This window comes from Pteronotus mesoamericanus, unplaced genomic scaffold, assembly GCF_021234165.1.
Source record: "Pteronotus mesoamericanus isolate MK-2021 breed Mesoamerican mustached bat unplaced genomic scaffold, CSHL_Meso_final contig_105, whole genome shotgun sequence".
In the NCBI taxonomy this organism is placed as follows: Eukaryota; Metazoa; Chordata; class Mammalia; order Chiroptera; family Mormoopidae; genus Pteronotus; species Pteronotus mesoamericanus.
This window is the reverse complement of record NW_026555006.1, coordinates 11,404,075-11,430,608: the sequence shown is the minus strand read 5'-3', so window position 1 is coordinate 11,430,608 and position 26,534 is coordinate 11,404,075. Positions and strand designations below refer to the sequence as shown.

The 26,534-nt window shown below is 39.4% G+C and overlaps 1 protein-coding gene across 2 annotated transcripts in view; it reads right to left on the bottom strand.

The window, feature by feature from the left end:
• The window catches only part of NFIA (nuclear factor I A), a 360,348-nt gene that overhangs the window by 52,026 nt on the left and 281,788 nt on the right, over positions 1 to 26,534 (bottom strand). For both annotated transcript variants that reach the window (XM_054573968.1, XM_054573960.1), the window contains exons 7-9: positions 23,344 to 23,472; positions 3,590 to 3,768; positions 921 to 1,086 (exon numbers count right to left, since the gene is read on the bottom strand). In XM_054573968.1, coding sequence (XP_054429943.1) covers positions 921 to 1,086; positions 3,590 to 3,768; positions 23,344 to 23,472 — 474 coding nt within the window. The remainder of the gene's footprint in view (positions 1 to 920; positions 1,087 to 3,589; positions 3,769 to 23,343; positions 23,473 to 26,534) is intronic.

Below are 26,534 nucleotides of genomic sequence, written 5' to 3'. Positions count from 1 at the left end.
TCCTCCACTCTGATCCCTCTGTAAAGCTTCAGGAAGGGTGCTCATCGCGCCCTTTGCCAAGGTTCGGTAGTCCATTCGTCACCCGGGAACTCTGCCTCCAGTCATAGCTATTTTTTTTCATTATTCCAGGTATACTAAAAGTCAACTTTGTGTGTTCAAGCTATTTCTGTCCCCTTGCCATCTCTGAAATATCAGGAGAACTGTTTTTCCTCTAATTAATCAAGTAAAGATTCCTATCGTCCAAAAAGGCTTTGAACACCTATATTGTCTGATCACATGTTACCAGACTATTCAAAGAAGAGCCAAGTGTTCTTTTCTATTTCTACCCCATTCTACCTTTTATCTCCTTCCCTTGCCAAGCCTAGCCAACCAACTGCCAATGACTACTAGCTCATCAGATCTCTTCTGCCAGGCTCTTACTCGTGGTGAATGTTCAATGGGCACACCTTTGCGATGATACTTTGATCTGAACTTTTTTTTTCTATTTGATGAATGAGGTGTATAACCTTCCTGCTCCTCAAGTGCATTCCTCAGGGACTGTAAGTTACTGGAAGGCAGGGCTTTAAAGAAGTATGAGGAACTTTTTGCTAATGAAAATTCATGCAAGTAGACTTTGTTTGACAATAATGAGGGCAGCATTCAAAGCCACTCAAATAATATGCAAAACTTAATAGTTCATAACTTGATTTTGGTCCTGGGAATGTAGTTACATCATTTTATCTACCCAAACACTCAGTCATGTCCACACCTAGAGTGCTGTTCACTTTGATCTGGTCGTGGCTCTGCAAACTCATGCTACAGCCATTGCTGGGGACCTGTGCCTATCACTAGAGACTATGCAGTGAGGGACTAAGCTTGGGTATGGATTCAAATGCATTGAGCTTCATCAGTGACCGGCGCCTTGTCTCAGCCATACTTACTTGGTGAGGTGGGGGAGGCTGCACCTCCTTCTGTTGATGTGGTTGGAGGCTTTGTGTCTGGCACCGGCAGAGGCACGGGCCTGGCCATCGGTGGTGGCGGTGGCGGTGGCAACATTGGGGTGGGAAGGAATGGGTTGTGCACTTTGCCTTGGCTACTCCCGTTGGGCTACAAGGGTGGGAACAGAACAAAACACGCACAAGAAAAAGAAGAAAGAGACATGAACCGTTAGCTGCCTCTGAAAACAGAAGACTCATTAGGCACCTTTCATGTAAATTACTAAGTATTCTAGCTACATGAATTCTTCCATAAGAGCATACAGATGAAGATTTGTTGGCTTGTTCTTAAGGCATTCCACAAAAGTATAACCTTAAATACACTTGCTGAATGCATCCTAAACTTATTTTTGAATTGCTGACCTTCTTTGCATCTGGTTCCATGAAATAACCTGCCAACTTTTACTTGGAATGTTTCAATTCTGTATGAAATGCTACCTTTGTCATCGTTCTCATGATTATTAAATATTTATTTAATATGTAAGTATTTATAGACTGCAGGATTATTACATCATAGCTATTTATATAGATATAATAAAGTTCCTAAATGTGCATTTGAGATAAAAAGTTTATTTTCATTCCTCAAAGTTGATATTATATAACATTAAATAAATATGTTAAGTGAACATATAACATTTCTTACACATATTGTATAACATCAGGCACAGAAACTTTAGAATTCAGCAGTCAAAATTCTAAGAAAAAAAATTCTAATTTTGATTTAAATTATATTAGACAAGCATATGCCATTAAGAGCTATATTTATTTAGCTACCTAATGTTAGAACAACCAAATAATAGCTCTTTAACAACGAAAGTTTCCCTCTGAAGAAAGAAATACAATCTATTTATTTTCAAATTTTTCAAAATAGTTACATGAGCAGACCTGCCTTATATCCCAGAAAGTTTTGATCAAAATGCAAAACTGGGTATTTGAAAGTTATACGGGATAGTGTCAAGACCATTAAAAAGCAGTTAGAGCCCTGACCAGTATGGCTCAGTTGGCTGGGCATCCTCCTGCAAAGCAAAAGGTCACCGGTTCGATTCTGGTCAGGGCGTTGCCTGGGTTGCAGGGTCAGTTCCCAGAGGTCAGAATGCATATGAAAGACAACCAATCAATGCTTCTCTCTCACATCAATGTTTCTTTCCCTCTCTTTCTCCCTCCCTTCCCCTCTCTCTAAAAATATAACAATAAAGTCTAAAAAAAAGCTAGAAATTTAAAGGTCAGATGCTGGATACTGGTGATCACTTCAGTTTTTTCATGGTTTCCAAAGTGGCCCTTCTGATTCCAGACTTCAGTGATACACTTCAAGCAATAATGAGAGCTTATATTTAGGCTATAGTCCCGAATCAAGTTTCAGTTGAAGGAGATGCTATTGTCCCTGGCTTTTAAGTTTCAGCTTAATAATTCTGCAGAGGCAGACTCACTGCCTCATCAACATTCACTTATATATTTAGTATTGTTCCTCAAAGACTATCTCGTCTGACAATCAGAATGCTATGCTTTCTTGCCAACAAACTTGCCTGTGTGTTATTTCTGAGTGGGCTAAAAGTCCATAAGTGAACTCTTTAGAATAAGCCAAGCAAATGAATACACAAGCAAAAAGAAAAAAGGCACCATATTGATTTGTTGTCTAGACAGAAATGTATCTGCTAACACATCACCAGACATTAGTCAAAGCTGCCTGTTCTGTCTCAGATATGCAGAATCAGGTATTTCTGCAAGGAAGAAAATCAGTGATAGGGCAGCGTGATATAATATTTTAAATTAGGCAATAATAATTATGGCTAATCTGTGGCTTCAAGTGCAGTTATTGGGAGAAAAGGGAAATCACGTTTGGCTTTATGTTGGTGATCATTTACTATTCATTATTATTTTTATTGGCCTTGGGATACAGCCATCCATTGGAAACATTCAGGTCAACATTTGAAATAAAATTTGGGATTTTTAGAAAGTACTTTTTTATTTGGAATATTATTTCAAACTGTGATTGTTTGGGTTTTGTTGAGAAAAAAAATAAAAACATTCATTTGAAACTACTGAATCTTGTTTAGCTTTATACAAAGATAAGTGGGAAAGATAACTACTTGCAGAAATAACAAACCATAATAAACTGTACTTCTAGCATCTTGAGTTCAAGTACTGGTCAACTTGATCTAAAGTGTTAGAAGACTGTATTTTTTAAAAATATCAACTTAGTTGATCTGAAACATCTGTGCCCCCTCATCCCCCTGCCTCTCCCTACCACCCCAAATCATTATTTAAAATTATTTGGTCTTTCTATTTTGTTAACTGTGTGAGCCCTCGGGTTAGTATGCATGAGGTGGAATTATCAGCCCACGGACCTTAGAAGGTTATAGAGTTCACCCTTGAGATGATTTATATCCATAAGCTTGACAGTTGCGAAGTTAACACAAACACTGTTTTTAAACCCTGGCCAATCACTCTCAGAGTAAGTTAACTTTCCCACAATCTAGAATAAATATGACATTTGCCCGCAGTCAGTCAGCACAACATTAGAGCACAATGTCACATGGTCATAAGGTCTCCCCTTGTTATTGTTACATTCGGTTAATATTTCTAAAGAAATCGAAAAGAAAAAGAGGTTTCCTTACATTGAGGAACCCCACCTGTCCAGCCTGCTGACCAGCATCAGGGCAGACAAGTTGGACAAACTCTTTCAGCGTCTCCTGAGGGTGATAGCGGATGGCTGGGTGTGAGAAGTAAGGCCCAGGCTGCTGGATTATGGGTGATGTCGGAAAATGGAGAGTCGATGGTGTTGCATGTGGACTTGCTGTAGGGGAAGAAAACATCAGAGTTAGGAAGACAAAGACATGCTTTGCCACTGCTTTTAAACCTGATTCAGTGCCCCTCCCTTTCTTTCCTGACCCAATTCATAGGATTGCTCACATGACTGAGTTTAACCCTGGAGAGGTCTGATAGATTTCCTTCTTAAGGCTCTAAGACAAACATGGAGGCTAGATTAGGGTAGAGTTTCAAGCTGTCTTTCTATTTTCAGTGGACATGAGTTATAAAGGCATTAATAATCCTTGGTGAAGCTGAAGATTATTCATTACCTTAAGAGCTCTTTTAATGAAGCAAGCAATAAAAAATGTATTTGGTAGATGAGACCTGATTTAACTGACATTACATATGACAAATTCTAGTTTGCACATATGGACCCCCTTTCATGCTGAGCTATCCATAGACAATAATTCATTGTTAAAGCTCTAATATCCCTTTCAAGGAAATTTCTAGGGACTAATTCAGGATGAAATTTTTTTGAAGTATGTAGTAAATGATCACTTAATGAACCTGTACAATTTGGATGCCTCACTTTACATGGAAGGTTTATGTCACTTTTTTTTTTTTTTTTTTTTGCTATTCAAGCCAAATTCAGAAGTGCACAGTGTTAGAGCAGGAGAGCCCACAGGCTGAGTAGACAGTGACCCCTGCTAAACTGTTGGCCCTTTGTGCATAGGGACTGATAAAAGATCCAGAAAATGATTACTCCCTTGTATCTGAACACTGCTAAATTTTATTGGTACAAAAAGAAGCTAATATTAGATATAAAAACTTATGTGAGGTGCTGAATAATTTTTCTGAGAGAACTTCTGCCCTTGAGTTGGAAGGGTGATTGATAAAACCCGCTGCAGTTTAAGAGCAGCCCATGGGGAGGGCTGGAGACACTCAGAGCAAGGAATGCCAGGCGAGCTGCTCTCGCTTCTCAATGAGGGCCAGAGAAACAGCTGAGGAGAGTATTTATCTTTTCTCACTTTTCTTTAAACTCAAGGAACCCCTGCAAAGAGAAAACAAAGGAATATTCCAAATTTTGGAGAATAAAATTTTCCTAATATTGAGAGTGACTCATAAGATGGAAGAGAAACCTGAACAAGGCAGGCCATGCTTTCTGCCCCTCTCCCACTGGCGTGGCTGAGGACTGTGGGCCCCCAGGGACTCCCAGCTGTGGGTTCTTTGTTCCTTACTGGGAAAGCTTTAGGATTGTGGGATTTTCTAAATAATAATGGGAATGGCTAGGATTTCCAGGTTCAGGATGACATCTGTAGTTTTTAAAGAGTGGAAAGGTGGGTTGGGAGTAGAAGCCAACAGTCCAGCCCATGTCTTGCAGATGACCTGATGGGATCCTTTCATTCATGCAACCTTTAATTTATCCAGTAAGTATTCACAGGCTCCTACTTTGGGCTTGGGATACAGAGCTGAGCCAACACAAAGTTTTGTCTTCAACAATTGAGGGCATCTTGAACATAACCTATTCCAACCAGAATTCTTGTCACCTTCCATCCTCATACCTGCTCTTCTCCCAGTTTTCCTCATCTTAGTAAATAGATTTTTCCCATCACTTTAATGTGTTACTGTCATATCCTCAGAACATTTCTAACAATTAATATCTACTGATGGAACAATGAATAATTGAAACCATGAGTGGTACAGAAATTAATAAAATCACCATGCAATTAAATATGAACTTAAAATTTTTTTTTTTTTAACCTGCCAAAGACCCAGGGAGCTTATAGACAAACTGATCAAACTTAGGACTTCATTCAATGAATGATAAATCTTGGGATCTGTATAGCCTCTAAATTAAAAGCCACAAACTAAAAAGTTAATTGGCTCTGGTCATCTTTTACTCTGCAGTTGTGCAGTGTAAAAGAACCAAAGGAATTTTTTACATCTGATATGGTATGTTCTAACTTGCTGGTGGCAAGACACTTTGACCCAGGGCCCTGCATTTGACTCAATAGTTTTTAGTTAGGGATAGAACATGACATTTTCCAAATGAGGCTGGGAATGTACTGAGCATAACAACTTTTGCAGCATGTAAATGACAACAGTGTCAACTCCATTGCCAAGAGCCCCTGGGAGCAGACCTTAATGATAAAGTGGCAATGCTTTAGGTGCTCAATACAAAGTGATGAATGATGGTTAGATTATGAAATCGTAGTGGCCAACAGAGAATGATGCCCAATGGAATTCACTTGAGCAAAGATCGAGCAGATCAGAGTTAATGAAACTTGATAGAGGAAACAATTCAATAGGATCTTGGAATCCCTCTCCTCACCCTCTTTTTGTTGTTGTTAAATATGTTAAAAAAAAATGATTAACAACTTAAATTTAGACCTCAGTTTCTTTGTTATATTTTACTTAAGACAATTTATTCACCTTTTCCTTGTGGCATAGAGTTTATTTTAACACAAACCCAAGAATACATGGTACTATATGGAATTGATTTTACAATGACTAATTTATAAGAATCAATTAATTCTTAATTAATATCAGGAAGTCATTTAGCCTATAGATTCAAATCAGACAACTGCTGAGTCTGCATTTCAAAGGGTCATCTTTCACAACCTCTACTTTCTCATGCCGCACACTTTCTAGTTCAGCCATTAGGTCACTGTAGAACTGGATATGAATCATTCAAGATTTGGAGCTTTAATTTCTTCAAACAGAAAACAGTGTTAAAGGCACTGCAGAGTTCTGTTAAGTATGATTAAACATATGCTATTTTTCTGGATAACCTGCTAGTAGTGCTCTCCTCCTGAACAAGGAGAGCCATGGTTCCTCCATTGCTCTAAAGCTCAGACTTAAGATTTCAACATGGTCTAAATTTGTTTTTACTTCTATCCCATTTCTTGTTTTCTCCTTTTTATCTTGGATTAGATGTTTTTAGTGTCCCTAAGTATTTGTCCAAATAGTCTACAAGTATTTTAGGAAGTGTCGAAGGGGTTAAACAAATCAATCACTCAATCAGTAAAATTCATTAAATGTGTTCTGAGATTGTCATATCAGGGCCTATAAAAGGGAAACTAGCATTATGAATCTGGCATGGTGCTAATGCCATGCACAAACAATGGTGTGAGTCCAAATTTTTGATGGAGAAAAACATTTCTTATGGATGTGTGTGTGTGAGTAGTTGACACAATAAAAAATTATAGCACATTATGTAAATGCATATTTAGAGCCTTTAAAATGTGCATTATTTACTTGAGAGTCAATAAAGGCTTTTCTCAAGTGGTTACGGTTTATTGCAGTGCATCCATCTGTATCCATGTTGATGTTAATACAATTTTGTGTATTAAAAGGCACTACAAAATTGGCTGCTTCTGGGGTCTAATACGCTTAGTACCCTAGGCCAGGAGCAGCAGAGTGTCAGAAACACTCCCCTCTGGATGGGTCTCACCACTGGTTTAAACTTTAACCACAGGCCAGACTTGTTTAAAACTGCTTGGGCTTTTCACAGGGAATACAAATAAGATGGGAAGGAAGAAAATTAGATTAGGTTTCTTGGCTGGAATGGCACTACCTACATATTCTGAACAAAGTCGCCACAATTAAAGAAACAGAGAACCAGAATTTCCCAAAGGGTGTAGGGCTGGGTTATTTACTACCAAATGATCATATTACTTGATACTTAGTACAAAAAGAAAGCAGGTCAGGCAGATTAATTTACTTGTTTGCACTCCTGCACCCCAATTCTTTAAAATGCTCTCTTGCTTTTAGCTTGCAAGAGACAATTTTAAAATGTAATACAACTTAACATATAAATATTTAACTTAAAAATGCTTCCTCCTTTAAAGTAGAACTGATTAAGACTGGGGGAGGAGAAGGTCAAGGTCATTAATATATCACTGTGTGCTGAGAGACTTGGAAGATCCAACTAGTGATTCTTAGTCTGAGAGCCCACTGCATGGCGGTTATATGAGTCTTCAGACACATATCGTAGCTAGCAGATGATGCCAGGGAGGCATGGCCAGAGGAGTTTGGAACCTTGTATTTCATTCTACATCTTAGGAAAGAAGTAGAGAAAGAAAACAATCCCCCCTTACCATTTTCAGGGGTTTTGCCCAAACTCAACCTCCAAGAATTGCAATAAGCCTCTCACATTTTTCCTCAAACTAAAATTTCACAGGTTGAAATATGTTATTCTGTTTAACCCTGACATTGTCTTAATTGCTTTATCCCTTGTCTGGGAGCCATTGTAGATTCTCACAGATTGGACAGAGACATGGATTCTTTTCACGTTGGTGTTTGTTTCCCAGCATCATCTCTTAAATCCTCGTCTTTGTGCTATTGGCGGCTCCAGCAAAAAGCTGTCCAGAGAGTGGCACAAACGATAAGGCCTGGTTCCCCTTCAGGTGCAGTGTGTTCTTACGGCGGTGCTACACAAGGCCTTCTTCGCTCCCAGGACGGAATGATCAATCCTGAATTCTGCCATTTGCAAAACTTCACAGTCTTACCATTAACCAACACCGCGCCAGTGGCAACAGGCGAGAGGTCACACTGCTTCTCTCTGTTAGCACTGTTACGAGAAAAAGCGACTCATCTGTCTTCAGCAAGAAGATGTTCTTTAGACTCAAATAACCATTTCCATAGAGTAAAAGGTGGCATTGAGAACTCCTGACTACTTTATATTTAGAAGTAAAGATTGTAATAGGGCAGAGCTCTAAAAGAAGAAAGTGGAAGAAAAAAAAATGCACTTAAAAAAAAAAAGCCTTCCATAAGGCCAAATGGAACTTCAATCGTTTGGGTTGTCAACTACTATGTACTTTGCTTCTTCAGAAATTCAAAACCACAATGTATAACACCATTATAGCCTACCTAAAGCTGAGAAATCTATCTTAATGGTCCATAGCTATCATTTATAAATCATGCATGAGTCAGACCTGCCACTTATGAAAGCTTAGAAGTTTAAAGTTATGGGATTTATTTTAACAGAGAGACAAGGAAAGAGGAATTGGCAGTGGGTTTCAAAACTTTAGGAGGCAGAACCTTTTCTAAATAACAACCTTTGACTCAAGGCAAGTGAAGGTTCTCAAAATGTATAGTACATATGGTTAACATCACTGAGATGCATGTGAATGGACCTGGATATGTCAAATGAGAGAAATATGCGACACTGCATGATGACTTGGAAAACACCAGTATTTTTATATTAGTACTACCAGATAAAGTAACTTTATGTTACAATAGGTTTCCAAGAGGGTTGATATATTCTATTCCATTTGCGTTAAGGGGATCTTCAGGGTAGAGTTCAAATTTCAATGTCTTTTGAGAAAACACACACACACACACAGTGGGGCGGGGGGAGGGGGAGAGAAAGAGAGATGAGGAAAGAGCGGGGAGGGGGGGCAGGTGAAGGTCTTTCAAATTTTTTACTGAGATCAATTTGAGCTACTTAAAGACTTTTCTTTCTCAAATACCCTGGCTTATAGTCTGGACCCGGAGCTGGCAAACATTTTCTGTAAAGGCCAGAGAGTAAATACTTTAGGCTTTGCAGGCCTCATGGTATCCGTTGCAATTACTCAACTTACTACCACAGTGCAGAAGTGGCCATAGATATTACACAAACAAGTGTATGTGACCATGTTCCAATAAAATTTTATTTTTGAAAACAGAGGGCTGAACTTGACTTGTGGCCAGTTTGCTGGCCCCTGGTGCAGATCCACCTTATTCCTGTTCACTTTCCAAACACCTGCCACGCTCTACTTGTAAGCTGAGCACCTGACAATCACTGCTCCTACCTCTTGCTTACCAAACCGTGCGTGGCCTTGCCCCAGCGGGCTTTCCTGCTAAAGCCTCATCTTTCTGAAGTTTCCCAAGGCACTCTGCCTGCTTTCTATATCTCCTCTAATTACCCACTGTTGCTTTTCTTTTTTTCTTTTTTGAGAGTTTGTATCTTTTGACCACCTTCACCCATTTTCCCTCCCCTCCCCCATCACTGTATCTCTTTGATCGTCCCTCTTCACCACTATTTAACAAGCCTCGGTCTGTACTGGTTTCCCATACCTGTGTGTGTATGTATCATTTCAAGCTAAACCCATGAGTCAGAAAAGTAGAGTGGTATAATATGAGGACCATGGGCTTTGGAGTCAGACAGACATGGTTAAACTCTAGCTCTATCACCCACCAGCTATGCTTCAAATTTCTGAACTCTATGACTCAGTTTTGCTATCTGTATAATAGAGCTAATAATACTTCATAGATTTGTTAAGAGGATTAATAGAGATGAGACAATGTATATAAGGCATACGGCATAGTTTCTGACTATATTGTTAAGTGATCCATAAATAGTTTCTTTTATTGTTTATACTATTATAGGTAATGATGGGGATGGGAAATGAATAAACTGGAATTTGGATATATGTGCTGATTGCAGAACACAGAGAGGGAAAGGGATGGTAAGAGTATGAGGTACTTGTTGCCTGTCTGTCTCTTAGATAAATGAAAACAAATACTGATGAAAGTATGTACTGTCAGTATGAATTTGACATGAAGGGCTTGAAAAGGACTCCATAAACAAAAAAAAAAGTTTTTGAGCAGCTCTGGGGTACTTTTTTTAGGAGGATTTTCTACTTAGATAAAAAGACTTGGGCTTTAGTTTTGTTTCTGCCACTACCTGACTTATAAATGTTGGCAACGTCTCTCTCCTCTAGTTCTCTCATCTGCAAGATGAGGAGCCTGAACTAAGCAACTGCTAAAGCTCACCTAGTTTTACATTCCAGTGGCATGAGAATTCAGTCTCTGGGGCTACACTTATAAGTAATTCTGTACAATTGATGCATAGTAATAACACTAAAATCTAAAAAATATGAAACAAGGGAACATGTGTCTTTTAAAGGAAATTATTTTTTAAGGTGTTTCTAGGGTATTAAGTTCTATATATGAGACTCAGTCTCCAAGATACCTTGCTTTGGGAAGGCTGTAATATTTAGAGTTTTAAAAACCCCAAGTGCGCTGGTTCAAGCTCTGTGAGAGAGGGCTCCAGCCTCTGGATCCTGATGGGACCTCTTCTCCGAAAGTACCGTATTTGTGCACTAATTGCCTGAGCCGCCATGGAGGCTGGTGTGAAATGTGGTCAAATACCACACACCGGCTATGATTATTGGAGACATGAACAGTGACTGCATAATAAACAGAGCTGATGAAACTCCAGTTCCACGAGGGGACCGCGAGCTTTTACAAACTATGCAAGCAATTACTAGCAGATAAGAGATGAAGGAAAAAAAAAATCAAAACAAGCTAAAAAATCCCTCAACCACCCAGCCCCCACAGATTGGATAATCACAGAGGTTGGCAGAAGTAGGCAGGGAATCCTGCAATGATCTGGCGGAAGTGCACTGGAATTACAAACTGCAGTCGTGTGAGAGAATTTCAAAAGTAAAATCCCTGGACGTACTTCAGCCTCTTGGAGGACTGCCAAGTGCTGGGACCGGTGCTCTTTGCAGATCTTTGCTGATGTTAAAAAACAAAAAGGCAAAAACAGGCAAATAAACAAACAAAACCCCAGGACGAATACAAAGCCACGGTGGATTTGCAGCACTGCCCACACCACACGGTCAGGCTCACACGGCCGTGAAGCCCCCTTTTCTGAGCCACCAGTTACTTTCAAAGTATCCTCCTGACCTCAAAATATCTTCCCAAATTCACCCAATGGGATTTAAAGGTTTATTCCCACTGTTGGTAGACTTCACACAAGGGGAAGAGGTACGAGAAAAATTAGTCCAGTGTTTGAAGTCAGGGGATCAAGTTGTTTCTTTTTTTAAATTAACTAATTTAATTTTTCAATTATAGTTGACATTCAATATTATATTCGTTTCAGGTGTACAACAGTGATTAGACATTTATGTAACTTATGAAGTGATCACCCTGATAAATCTAGTGCCCATTTGACACCACACACAGTTATTATAATATTACTGACTATATTCCCTATGCTGTACTTTACACATGGAATCAAGTTTCTCTCCCAGGTTGGGTATCAGCTAGCCCCGTGTCAGCCTCCTAGGCTTCTGAGCCTTGTCTACTACAAAATGGAAGTTATATGTCTGTGTGGGTTTTAGAGCTCAATTATTCTGGGTTTGAAATCATTTGCTCCCTCTGTTAATCTAGGCAAAGTTACCTAACATTTCTGAGCCTGCATTTAAATTGGGTAAAACAGGACAAATTAAAAATTTTCTTCCGAGGATTTATACTAGTGTATGCAGGTGCCTAATACATAGTGGGCTCACTCATTTAAAAAGAATGTGTTGAGATTCTACCATGTTCCAGACAGTATGCTAGACTCTGGTTTATTTATTATCCTTAGAATTGTTTATTAGAATAAATTGAGATGCATGAAAAGTAACCAGGATCATACAATGCAATGTGACCACGCAAGGTAAACGGAGGTCCCGGCACAGACCCATCATTTCCTCTCTAAGGCCTCGGCTTTACTTGTGCTCTGCAGGCCCCAGCTGCAGACGTCAGTCACCTGGCCAGCGAGCGAGTGGATCCCGGTGCCCAGCGCTCAGGACAGCTCTGCTCTTATCTCCTGCCGGGGACAGCTATTAGTTTGCCTGCCCAGCAGTCCTTCACCCTTTCCCTTGGAAACAGAGCCCTAATGTTTCTTTGGGTAACTATCCTTCCCTTGGCCTCAGCATGTGTGGCTGGGAGGACTTACCCCTACCCCCTGGCTCTTAGGTGGGCATGTAACCGAGGCATAAGGATTATTATAAAAGTGAGCAAATGACCCAAACTGGGCTTATCAGAGCCATAAGAATCCAGAAGTAAGACCTTTCCTCAACTTACTCTGAAAAGCTATTCGCTTTTCCCTGGGATTGTTACATTGGTGGGAATTACACGTGGAGCTGATCACCTCATTAGAGCCACAGTCTGAGGAGATTTAACCTAAGAGCGAAGCTCACACAGAGGACAGGAGAGCTGAGAGAGAAAGAGATATGCAGATTTCCGAAGGCATCACCTGAGCCTCTGGATCCAGCTCCACCTGATGCCAAAAGCTCCAGATTCTTTAGTTATATGCACCAATCCATGATTTTCTTTGGGAGCAATTTGGTTGGGTTCCTTTGACTTGTAAGAATATTTCACTTGAAAGAGTCTTTATTAACATATTGCGTGTTCATTACTGGGTATGTAACCATTCGACAAATTTTATTTTGGTATTCAAGAGTCTGGGGATTCCAGGTGATCTAGAGAAAGCCCTCAGGGATGGCAAGGTTCTCTAAGTTCACACTGTATGCCAACAGAAGGGACCCAAATAAATCTAAATCCCCACAAACCCTTTAAATACCTGTGCTACATCATCCCTTTCTTGCATGTCCCACCCATTAATCTCATCATAGTAATAATTATTTTCCGTCCTGCTAGATTGTCAGGGCAGGACTGGCTTATCTGACTTGTTTGTTAGGACCTAGCACACACAGTGCCTGGCAGGTGGTAAGTGCTCAATACTTATTGGCTGAATTGATTATTGTAAATAACAGACCCTTGTAAACGATAAAGGTGCTTATCCCAATAGCAAGAGCCATCCCTGAATGAAGATATGCCAAAGTGAAGTCTCCAGCGTGGCTAAAGGGCTACCCATCACGGGAGATGGGCCACTTGCCCCCCTGGGGAGATTCCCCTGTTTTTCTCAGCCAAACGAGAGTGATGGGATAAGGCAACCCAGCTGGCTCACTTCCCTGAGACCACATCTTCCCTTCTAGGCATATGTGCCTCTCCCCTACCCCAGGAGAGGAGAAACATATACTCCTTCTGAGCCCACAAAAGCAAGTTGGGAGAACTGGGGATAGGGAGTGAGGAATAAGGAAGTGCAAATCCTCCCCAGAGAACCACATATAAGAAAAGCAAATAATGATAATGTAGACAGGGGACTCCGATACATAGTTAATTAACATTTAGTAACACACTTACTATGTACCAAACCCTTTCCAGGTGTCATTGCCCTAGTGCCTTCTAGTTTTGTACAGGTGGAAAACGAACGGCCGCAGGGAAGCGACTTGCACAAGTGTCCCCAGACCCCGCGTGGCTGCCAGCATCTGAACTCTATTCTGGCCAGCTCCGCAGCCGTGTCTTTCACTGCACTTGGCTACTCCTATTTGAATTATTTTTCAGAGGTCAAATGGCTTATTTCCTTTCAGAAATTTTCGTTCACAGGTCCCTTAGTACTGTATTACAACCTGGCAACTCTGATGTTCCTCACATGTGTTCTGCACAGGGAAAAAAAAAAAAAAAAAGGAATTGTTTGGGGGAGGAAGCAACCACCACTGAGTATGAAGAAACTGCAAATAACAAATGTAAATTTACTGCAGAAATATACATTTTAAAAACATTCCACACACGTGGTTAAAAACACCAGTTTCAACAATACAAAAGATGCAGCAAGAAATGGGTGACTCTCATGATATTGCAACCACATTAATGGGACTGTGCATTCCCATTTCAAATATCAGTGCTCAACCCCCTTTGCCTGGATGATAAGCTGATACTACATAAACATTGTTAAAGCTACAGTTCCATGCTACAGTAATTCACTTAACTTTAACATGATTTATGGTTCTGTCAATAGGAAAGGTTGAAAACCCTGCACTGAAGCTTAAATGTGAGCTTCATATTTAAAACAGCAATTGTGTGTGTGTGTGTGTGTGTGTGTGAGAGAGAGAGAGAGAGAGATAGGAGATATTCCATGTAAAGAGGAGAATACAGGTCTACTACTGACTTTTTTCTACTCTGAAAAATAAATGAGTCTAAACATGGAATCAACATTATATTAAGCTAAACCAGAATATAAAGAAATGCTAGAGATTTATCTGATTATGTGATTTACAATACAAATGGTACCCAGAGGTCTTACGAAAAGAGGGCTTCTAAGAAACCTTGCACGGAACCACTGCCCTCACTGTGTATGCATATGAGGGTCTATGGGGGGTGTGTGTGTGTGGGGTGTGTGTGTGTGTGTGTGTGTGTGTGTGTGAGAGAGAGAGAGAGAGAGAGAGAGAGAGAGAGAGAGAGAAATTCCAAGGGACAGCAGCTGCTTTTGTCAAGATGCGTTTAAATGTAGGTCCACATGGTTAATCACCCTATTCTCTCTGGCTCTCACCCTGGGGGCATTTTGCCTCTTTAAGGGATTAAGAAGCCAATTGGTTTTACAGCTCCAACCTGTCCTCTTTGGGACAACATACTAATGCGATACCACTGCAGAAGAGCTCTCTTTAGAAGTTAGCTGTGGGGATGACAAATTAACCCAGCAGGGTGTCCCACACGTCTATCTCGGTACAAATTATTAGTGTAATAGAGCTTTTAGTTATGCATTTATCTAGTAATTATTGAACGTTACACAAAACCAAGCTGAGCAGCCCTGGCCCTTTATGAGGTTGGCTCCGTGGGTGGCCTTACAGTTAATTTAGGGTAGTTCTCCACCAAGCAGTTCGCTTGCAGACAAATTAGCTGAACAGCCTTCTCCTTTAAATATTTTCCATGTCACAGTGAAACTCTTTACAATACAATAAAGGTACAGTTTTAATTACACGCTTCCTGACTTTTGTTTAGTTGTAGTTTTAAAACATTTGCTGGCATTGTTTTTTTCTTTTCCCCCCTTTGGCTGGACAGTAATAGCTGATTATAAGTATCTGGCTAATGAATTTAATAATTTCCTGAACTGGACTTAAAGGGCCTTTGCTGAAAAGCTGCTTTTCCTCTTTACTATCCAGTTCCTTCAAATCCCATCAACACTGTTTCCCATCAGGCTGGGCACTGGCACTTGAGCTACCTTGACTGATGTTCACAAGCCCTGTTACTTCTCCTTTCAATGATCCTCAAAGGTGGTAGTAGGTCTGTGATACCTGCATTTAAAAATCAATTCTGGCAATTCTTTTTGTAGAAAGACAACATAATGTTTTCTCCAATAACATACTCCAATAATAAATAAACACCTTGTGTCTGTTGGCAGATATTTCAGCACCTTGTTAGCAACAGGTACTTAATTGCTTCTCATTTTCCTGAGATGATTCAATTGCACTAAACTAGGAGAGACAAATTAGATTCAGCTCCACGGAAAGGAGCACCAGCATGTTCTACAACTAAGTTAAAAGCTCTCCTAAAAGGCAAAGAAGTCCGCACATATGATGCAAGGAAGCTGAACAGATTCACCACGTGGGTGTGGGAGTCCACGCCAAGAAAGAGGTGCCATGGTCATGGCGGCAGTGAAGCCCCAGGGAATATTTCTTCTGAAAGGTCCTTAGTTTGAATAGAAAAATTGATAACACCACAGCAATATAAAAAAGGGGACTCCATCATTTTGAACTCAGAATTTCTCTTAATGCCTATCAAAATATTAGTTCTTTTAAATTAACACCCAGCAAATATATACTGAGTTCTTACTCAACACGTGACACACCTCCTTCAATGCTGCTAAAGATACATGCACTTGAATATTGTATTATCATCGCACACAGGAGATGAAAAGAACTCCATTATTCCCAAGCTTTTTCTTTGCTTGCCTTCAGTCAAGTCCATGCGCTCATTCCTTTACTCAACAAATACCTACTGAATGTTTTCCTTATGCCCAGCAAGGCACAGAGCGACGCAGGAAGAATAAAGACGAGGTCCCTGCTCTAAAGGGCCTTGCCATCTAGTGATCGCTGCTGCCTTCCTCTTTTATCTCTCCTTCCTTGCTCCTCTGTGATTGTCCATGAATCTACACTCCTCCAACTTTCCTGGTGACCTCAGCTTCCTGGAAGGTGATCTTCATTCTCATAATTCTCTGCCGTTTATTATTCTTGGCCCAGCGGGAGATACTGTTGGCTGCAGAGCCTCAGATGTTTCATCGCTAAGAGCGGGGTCCCTGTTTGGGCCATGAGGATCATGGACTTAGAGAGGTTTACAGAGCATATAAACTTTTGATTACCTCTCTAAACAAAAACTGGCATGATTCTTCGAAGGCTGCACAATAAATCTTTGGTTTATATGGATATTGTTTTAGTATATTTTACCCATATTTTCAGAATAAGGGCAATTTAACATCTAAATTTCGTGTGTGTGTGTGTGTGTGTGTGTGTGTGTGTCCCATAAAAAAGTAGGGGTTTGGCCTCATGCTCACATTTTGTATGTCTTAATTCCTTAGTACTTGGTTACCTAAAAGTCTGACTTGTTTGCTGTGCCTTTACTTGGCATGCTTACAATTAGAAGGTTTTAGAATAGGGGTTAAGTCTCGTGCTTGTTGGGACTTGCACAGTGTCAAATGACACAGTAGTTCTCTATCAGAATGCCCTTGTCCCTGAGAGCACCCTGTGCTCCCCCATCACAACAGTACAACTGCTGGTTCCCTAGTCCTGCCATCCTCCAGGCGGTAAGTGCTCTAAGGCCAGAATCCAAGCTTCTCTGTTGACTCTATTTAGCAAGTAGTACAGACCCTGTATACTGTAAGTGCTGGACACTTTCAACACACACATTGATGTTTTGTGGAAAACATTAATGGGCCCTCAGACAGGAATGGGAGTCTGCAAGATGATTTCAATATTTAAAAAACCCCAACTGACCTCAAAAATTGTTTTCTGAAGTGACTTGCACCTAACAGAAACCCTGCATTACAAGTAGCAAGTACTCATGAGGCTAATAAAAAGAGGTCAAGTGATTTGTTTGTTTATGGCTGTTATTTAAAAAACACAGTGGGTTAACATGGTTATGTCATGCTTTCCAAAAGATCTAAATGGCTATGTTTTCTCTTTGACTAATAAAAAATGTAAAAACAAACTAATTATTTAAATAAATGCATTTTCTTTTCCCCAGTGGGGTAGAAAAAGGTAGAAACTACTGATATGGTAGAAAAGGCACTGCACTGGAAGACTATATGTCTAGTCTTGGCTGTGGCCAGCTGAGCTTTCTAATCTATAAGAGTAACGTGGAATATTTGCTAACTGCTAACTACCATACTACTCTTCTATTTATCTACTTATAACACCTGATTTTATACAGAATGGCAATATGCTCAGAAAACAAAATCTAGATTGTTCAGCCTCCCTTGCAGTGAGAGGTGATCACGTGGCACAGCTTGGCCCATGCTGCATCAGATGCTACACAAGGTGGCAGGACGAGCTGGTGGGCACTTTATGCTCTGGCCCCTTCCCATCTTTCTGCTTGGAATATAGGAGTACAGCAGCTATGCTGTGACCAGTATGAGGCTGAAAACAACCCACTAAAGCACGGCTGGCTAAGAGGAAATCTCAGTCCTCGATGTCATCAAACTGCCGCCATAACACAGTCCTGAATCACATACTTATTTTCATATGAGAATAATATGACCTGTTTAGTCGGATTTTCTGTTACCTGCAGCCAAACACAGTGTTAGCTGATGTAGGGAATGAGTTAGACCACAAGATTCCCAGAGCACTATTCTGAAATTCTGCGGTTCTATAATAAAATTCTATGGTTGTACATGAAGGTCGATAAGTGCATATTTGCCAATTGTTTTCTACCTCAGCTTTACAATATGTATTGTGCAGGTTCCTCCCCATTTCTAAATGCCGGAAGTGCATAGTTGCTGTATTCAGTACTACATTAAGGATCATTGTCTTGTTTTTGAAAAGAGCAAAGACTTAGGTAGAAACATAAGTTTTAAAGAGACAAACTTTCAAGAAACTCTAAAATATCACAGATGTTTACTCCAAATAATTCTCAAAAGGAGTTAGAGCCTTTAGATCATCAGGCAAACTTAAATATCTTTAAAAGGAAAAGGGAAGAACAAACATTTTTTTAAATTGTCATGAATAAGATAAATTTTCATGAATAACTACTTTATTTTGTTTGAAATTTTAAGCACTGGTAAAAGAAAGTCTTTGAAAGTCCAATGTTCCAGCTTAAAGTGCACAGTATTGTGATAATGTAAAATGACCTACAAATGACTTTTGGAAACTTAATATCTTCCCTAGTCCCCAGAATACTCCACAATATTTTAACCCTTTAACCTAGTTTTAACGCCACAGTTTTTGCAATGTATTATCCCCAGGACACGGATGGCCAAACTGAGGCCGAAAGGTTAAGTGATTTATTGAAGCCACACACACACACACACAAAACACAGTATCAGAGAAAACATTCATTTTAAGAAACCACACATCCCTGTCTTTATAACAATGAAAATAGGCAAGTGATTACAAGAGCAAAACATAAGAAAAAGCATAGCTTTTTCACAGCATATCAAAGTTTTACTTCTATGATCTTGCAAACGTTTTCTTTGGATGAAAGGCCATGGCTCCTCCCCGCCTTAGCCCATTCCTTGCAAAGAAGCACTCCGTAAACTGTTAGACACTTAGCACCCTTGGTTTGTCTGAAGCCATGTTTCAGGGAAGGGACAAATGGCTTTTGTGTACATTTATGTGTCATTTCATTACTTTGTATTTAATCAGTGAATATCTGTGCATGGATCCCACTGTGTGAGACACAGTAAAGACACCAGAAAGTGGAAGTCAGATAGCCTTCCTTTCAGAGGTTTTGTTCTAGGAGAGTAATGAGACGTACATTAACTAACAAAGCAAGACAATGTCAACGGAGGCAATGCCGGGGGAAAGGCCAAAGGAGTTTCAGGAGTGTGAGGTGAAGGCGTCCAGGTGGAGCTGAGGAGGTTTCATTGGAAGCAGTACTAGAGCTGGTCCTGGGGTGGCTAAGATGTTGATAGGCCAAGGCAGTATGGACAGCATGAGAGTTTTCAAAGCCTAAATGAAAACGAGTGATTACATTGTTTACATGACTTCACTACATACTCTAATTCCAGGAACAGTGTGAATGACTACAAATATATGATTTCATCTGCTCTTCAGACAAGAGAATTCTCTTGAAATAGAGACTGTAATCTCTGCTTTGTAGATGAGCAACCTGTGACTCAGAGAGGCAAGTTGGCAGGTTCACACAGTTGGTAAAATTGGCGGACACAGGATTCAGACAAGGGTCCAGTTGACCCCTTAGACTTTGTGCTGAACCACTAGGCTATCTGCTTCTCTTCAAGGCCCTATTCTGTCTTTACTTTGCAATCTTCAAAGAGAGGTTTCTTTTGTAAAAGGTGGCCATCAAATTTCCAAATACAGCTCAGGTTTGCAGTGAAAAATAGGGCCACTGTTTTTTCAGTGAGGTGGCCTTGCTTTGCTGTAGCTCTGTTAAAATGTCATTGAGATACGTTGCATAGTTATTGCTTACAAACTGGTATTTGTCTAGCCAACGTAATCCCAGATAAATTTTAAGAAATTTTAATTCCTTAATTTTAAGGAAGAAGGCGGAGGTCTTGCAACCTGTGTGCTGTCCAAAGGCGAATACACCATGTGACTCTGAGCAAAAGTGCAGAAAAGAGCTCCCCCCACCCTTTGCCCCAGGACCCTGATAAGGAGACACCTTTCTCTTGTCCAAGCCCACCGGAAGACTGACTGCCTTTCTGGATGCTTTAGTGACTTGAGTTTGTAAGGCTGAATTCTCCTTCATGTACACGTGACACTTACTCCACACTGATTTCCTTGGGCAGACTTCCCCCTCCTTCAATCTGGCCTCATCTTCCTAAAACATCAACTCTTAGTCCCAGATGTAATGTCATTCTAGGCATTAGTTTTCCAATGGGTTCGGAGAAGAATAAAAGGGAACAGAGTACCAGTAGCAAATATTTCTTAAATAATGAAAGGCTAAATACCAACCTTTTAAAAATATCTTAGCCCAAGAATGTCTTATGTTAGCCTATCTCAACTCTGTGATTCTTACCCACAAAGATGCTAGTGAAAAGTTTCATCTCGACTACTCCAGTTCCCTTCACCAGGCCACTAAGCGGGGGGCGGGGTGCAATAAGAATGGGTACCTGAGTAGACTTTCCAGAAAGGAGACCCGAGGATGCTGGGAACCATCTTGAATTCTGGTGAAAACAAAGAATCTTTGGTATTCCATAATTCTTAAACTAGGCACCTTTCTCTTTTCCTCAAAAATGATTTCATGAGTATGATGGGAGATAAAAACTCATTGTTCTATAGGCTAAGGAGGCCCACTCTGGTTCAACCCAGTGTGGACTGCTTTAGCGAATGTGCTTGATTGGCCAGCAGAAGAAGCTTCCAATCATGGCACCCATGGGTAAATACTAGAATCATTATAATCATTTCTAGAGCTATGGTTTAAGGCAACATGTAATATGTATTGAATAAACGATAATACATATGCACGTTGCTTTATGCTCCTGAAAGAGTCTCTACAAATATTATTTTATGACAGTTTCTGCATGAGAATATGAAGTTGGGAGGAAAAGTGTATTCAGCAGTAGTATTGCCCCCATTTTATTGGGGGAGTATATTTAAGAAACCCAGAAGGTAAGTGGAAAGCAAAGAGGCAGCATATGCGGCCGTCCCTAATGCCAGCACATTGTTCTCCCTGATCCTTCCGACCTGCTTCACCATGGCTCTTTCCTCTGCTTGAAATCCATTCAGGTATGCAACCTTTAGGTTTTGACTTCAAGTTATCTACACTTTGAAGTCTCTTTATTTGATACATGGTGATAAGCAACAGCACATTCCATATCCTCTTCTAACTGCTTATTTTCTGTCTCTCTCCTGAATGGAACTGTCTGCCCTATGAGGACAGGAACCACTGAATTCCAGTGACAGACACTCAGGAAATCCTTGTTTAATGAATGAATGAACCTCTAGAGTCCCCTCCTTTGAGCTCCTGCAGAAATTTCTGCTTTTAACATTCACTTACCATTTAGAATATGTTAACCTAACAATAAAAAGATGAGAAACACCACATGCCTTATCTCCCTGAGACCAAAAACCTTCTTTCTGGCTAAAAGAGCTTCATATCTCTTTTTTTCCACCACAGTTTAGATGCTTAATAAATATTGGTTATGAGGATAATAGCATAATACTAACCCATTTAAAGAGACTCATTCTGCATTTTGGGACTTTATAATACAATCCAGATGCAAGGTTTTAAAATTAGAAGAAAAATACACACACATACACACATGTATATTTCCTCTCTGATTATATCACACACAGAAACAAGTGAAATAGTAAGTTGAGAAAGGTCTGTCACTGATCACAAGATGTTTAAAGATGGAGCAAGTAAGTTTTCATAATTATGGAGATAGAAATTGCTTCACACAATAGTCAGAATACTTATTTCCTACAATGTGATTTCCTCATCAGGGCATGAGACACCTCTCTCAACTGCCATCTTTGTGAATATCCACACAGAGCATTTAAAAAAGGGATTCCAATTTGTGGGACTAACAGTGGGATTCATGCAAGAAATATCAGTTTTCCCAGGCGTATGTCAAAGTAGATGAGAGACCATAACTTTCTAGTCTATTTTATGATACCAGCTGGTAGATCACAGTCCTACCTAACTGAAAAGCTGATGGAAGAAAGCAAACATGGTTACAATTATTCATACTCCTACTGTGGGAGTTTCATAAACAAACTAATAAATATTTTCATCTTGCAATGAGATCAAGTTAAGTGACTTGCTGACATTCTCTTGAGGTTTAAAGCTTGTCTTTAATGTGAAATACAAATCATATTTCTTGTGGACACATTTTAATAATAAACTTAAAAGCACACAAGGCAAAAATAATGAAAACATTGCAATGAAAACCAGACAAACTATCTACCACTTCAAAAGGAGTGAATGAAGACTGAACATCAACAGTCAACACCGTGATGCAAACAACCTCAATGCAAAGTGCCACACATTGAAATCAGGTTTCAAGTAAAGGGAATCACCAGGGATGAGAAAATGAAAAAAGCTATTACAGTTGACCCTTGAACAATGTGGGGGTTAGGGGTACCAACCCACCACACAGTTGAAAATCCACATATAACCTCAGTAAGCCCCCCCATATATGCCCATTCTCAATTGCTGATTGAAAATATAGCTGACCTCTGAAAAACTTAGGTTTAAATTGTGTGAGTCCACTTATGTGCAGAATTTTTTTAATCCTCACTGGATGATATGTTTATTGATTTTAGAGAGGGGGACATAGAGAAGAAGAGAGAGAGAGACAGAAAGAGAGAGAGAGAGGGAACATCCATGTGAGAGAGAAACACCAACTGGTTGCCTCCTGCACATGCCCCAGCTGAGGATTGAACCAGCAGCCCTTTGGTGTACAGGATAATACTCCAGCCAACTGAGCCAACCAGCCAGGACTTATGTGTGAATTTTTAAACTTCTGCATTGTTGAAGAGTCAACTGTACTTGCTCACCTAAACACACACACACACACACACACACACTACAATTGGTAGAATGAATTTGATTTTGGTTCAGTTCAAATTATGTCCCACCATTGCCATACCACACTGGCAAAGAAAGAAGTTTGGTCGATCCTTTTAACCAATGTCACCCCAATACATTTGATAAAAAAAAGGATCAAGGGATTGATGCCAAATCTCTTCGGTCCCTAATACTCCAAAGCTGTCCCCAGTGACATGGAATTGGAATACTTGCTGCCTTCAGGAGCATTCTGGGGGAGCCCTCATTGTCTCTCATTTTGCTACTCTGGCCCCAAGGCCATGATCTAAGCACCACCAAGGGTGCCTGTGGAGTGGCTCACCTCTGGGTCCCGTAATGACAGGTCGGTGATGCTGTGTGAATGCTGTTCCCAGGGAGGAGGTCTGCGAAGGGGAGGGGCTGCTGAAACCAGACTTCTCCGACTTCTTCAGTGTTGTTGGCGATGGCATTCCTGGCAAGAAGGATGGATTGATAAGCACATGGTAATTCATGGGACAATGGCTTGTGCAATTTAAAAGATAAAACTTAAAGAATTAAAAAAGGGGATCCAGCAGTAAATAAAAAATTTGTTTTGAATTGTTTGAATTTGTCACAGGAACAAACAGGGGACACAATGGTCTCCTGTTAAGTCTGTACATAATGATTTCAATTTCTACTAAATCATAGTCCATTCTGGCATTATTAATCCTAAATATAGAGTGCCATGTGCCCAGTGTTTCCTGAAGGTTGCATGTTGTGTGCAGTCTCTGAGGCCCTTCAAAAATGATGCTATAGAAGCACAGCACAGGGAGACCTCTTTGCCATCATTTCATCTTCTCAGTCACGTTGCACCAAAGGCACTTTAAATTATCTTTAATAATTTAGCTATTTTAACATTAAAAAACCTTCAACAATGGCAACTCAGTTGCTCATCCAATAAATTATTCATAATAGAAACAAAGAAAAAAGTAAAAAAATACCTTAACTGTCCAACAATTGGCATTAGATAGAACCAATGCAAATAATACTGTAAAAGAATAATGACACGGAAAGATGTTTATTCAACAACATAGAATAAAGACATGGGAAGCACTTACAAAATAGGATGTTACACTATGATGCCTTTTAAAAGCACAATTCTGTGTACAGAGAAAGGGCATAGGCACAGACTTAACAGCAGTTCTCTCAGTGTGTTGGGTTCGGACAATTTTCATTGTCTCTTTTTGCTGACTTGTCTTTTCTGTGATGAACATATATTACTTTTATGCTAAGAAAATACAATAATAGCTTGTTTTTAAAAATAGTATTTTTACTATAGTTTCTAAGGTTTTCATAGCATTCCCAGCAGAGGGGATGTTGGGGAAGAAAATAATGAGAAAATAGTCCCTCATAATTACTGTATTTGTCATGTTCTCGGCAACTATGCTGACATACACAAGTGGAGGCATCTATCCGTTTGCGAGGGTGCCAATTAAAACAATAAAAACCTGTATATAAAAATAAAGAAAATGATTCTTAGCCTCCATATTACAGGACCAATTTGGGCTCTCTTAAGTGTGCAGACCAAAACTGGTCTGCATTCTTGTTCAAAGAACCCAGTCACCTTTTCCTTATACATGTCTGCATGTGTTGCATTCTGCCTATGACCACAGTTATTTGGGTGAACTGTAAAAATAAATAATAAAATAATAATGGTATTAACATGTAACTGTTATTGACTAGTTGCTAACCACCATGCACTGTGCCAAGTATGTTTTAAGTATAGATCTGCTCCAAAATTTAATTAGTCTGGCCTATGTCTAAATATGTATTTGTTATATCTGATCATAGAACTCCTTAATGAGATTCTACAACACAAGCTTCCACTGTGACTGCAGATTCCCTCAGGACCAGATAATGTATGTTTTGCCCCCTCTGCACCGCCCCCCGCCCCCGACCATTTTCAGAATCTAACAAAGCGCCTGGAACACAGCATGTGCCCTGAAAAGATATTCAAACAACTTGTGTAGGTCTCAGCTTTATCTGTAGCTTTACTAATAGATGCTTGGAAATAGCAAAACTTGGGGTTTTAACCCCAAGGGGAAAAAAAGAACAAATCACAAACGCATAAGCACATTTGTATAACTAGACATAAGGGCAATATAAAGTTGTGTGTGATTTCCACTGACTTGAAATATCTACATCACATCCATTTTAGGTCAATATCTCTGTGATTTCAATTAAAAACAAAGTCACTAGATGACTTTAGCTGTATTTCTTCGCTTCTTGAATCAGTAACCAAAGTCACACCATACAAAGGTCCTAACATCATTAGGACCGATTGAGGTTTTGGATTAACATTCATTTCAAGTAAACTAACTTAAGGTCTAATTATGTAATTACATTAGAGAGGAGATTTCAAATTAAAAAATTAAAGGAAAGAAATAAAGAGCTACCAATTCTTAAACAAATCTCCCAATTCATTTAAATTTCTTCTGTACAAACAAGTTTTTAGGCTGCCAGCCAGTCCACTGATTTAAACTCAGTAAAATGCCTGAATTACGTGTTATGAAACAGAAATAGAAAAGAAAATGAAAATGTCAAAAATTTTAAGATGGCAGAATTTTTCTCAGACTATGGAATCACTGATGGATGCAAAGGCTAAACTAACTCTATTAAAGAAAGCAAACAGTAGGACTCGAGAAAAAGTTATTGTTTCTTTGAAAACCTTTTCCAACCCATGTTATTCTAAATACTTCAAAAATATTGACATATGTTAAATCTACTATTTACCTTTATAAAAGGTGTCATATATGGAAAATTTAGGCAATATAAGCATCAAGAATGATCAAGTGCGTGAATGGGTTCAACAACATCAAAATTCAAATCCTCTGGGAGAGGGTTAGAGAGGGAAGAAATGCTGTCTGTATGCAAGAAGAACAAGCCAAATTATGTGTAATTTTCTAAATTTATCTCAGTCAAGTAACATGAACCCTAGGCTGTTGTGAATCTCAGAATTACTTTGTGTTTTCAATTTTTAAAGACCCATATTGAGTACACTTCCTTATTATATACTTTAATATTTTCTCCATATGCATAATGTATGTTTTGGTTAATTTGCTTTGTATACTTAATTGATCAGATGACATTTTAAAATGTTAGTAAACTGCTTTATATTAATAAATGAGAGAACATTAATCTTGACTTTTGTTTCTGAAATCAAATTTGGTTTCTGTACATTACTTTAAAAATAAACTCCTTGTTAAAATTTCTGTTACCAATTAGGTATGCACAACTGTAAGACACAATTACCATACTGATTTAATGACTGATTGTCTTTCTCCTAGTGAATCAAAACCTTAATTTCAATGTATTTTTTTTTAAAGAAATACTGTATTTTTTAAAAAGATTTAGATAAATTAATGCTACCCCTTTTTCTGGAATAGACAAATCTTTTCAATATGTAAAAGTGAAGAATTTTATAGAATGAGAAGCAGAAATTTAGCATACTGTTTTGTTTCAATGGGACATTTCTTCCTGTTGATTGCTATAAAA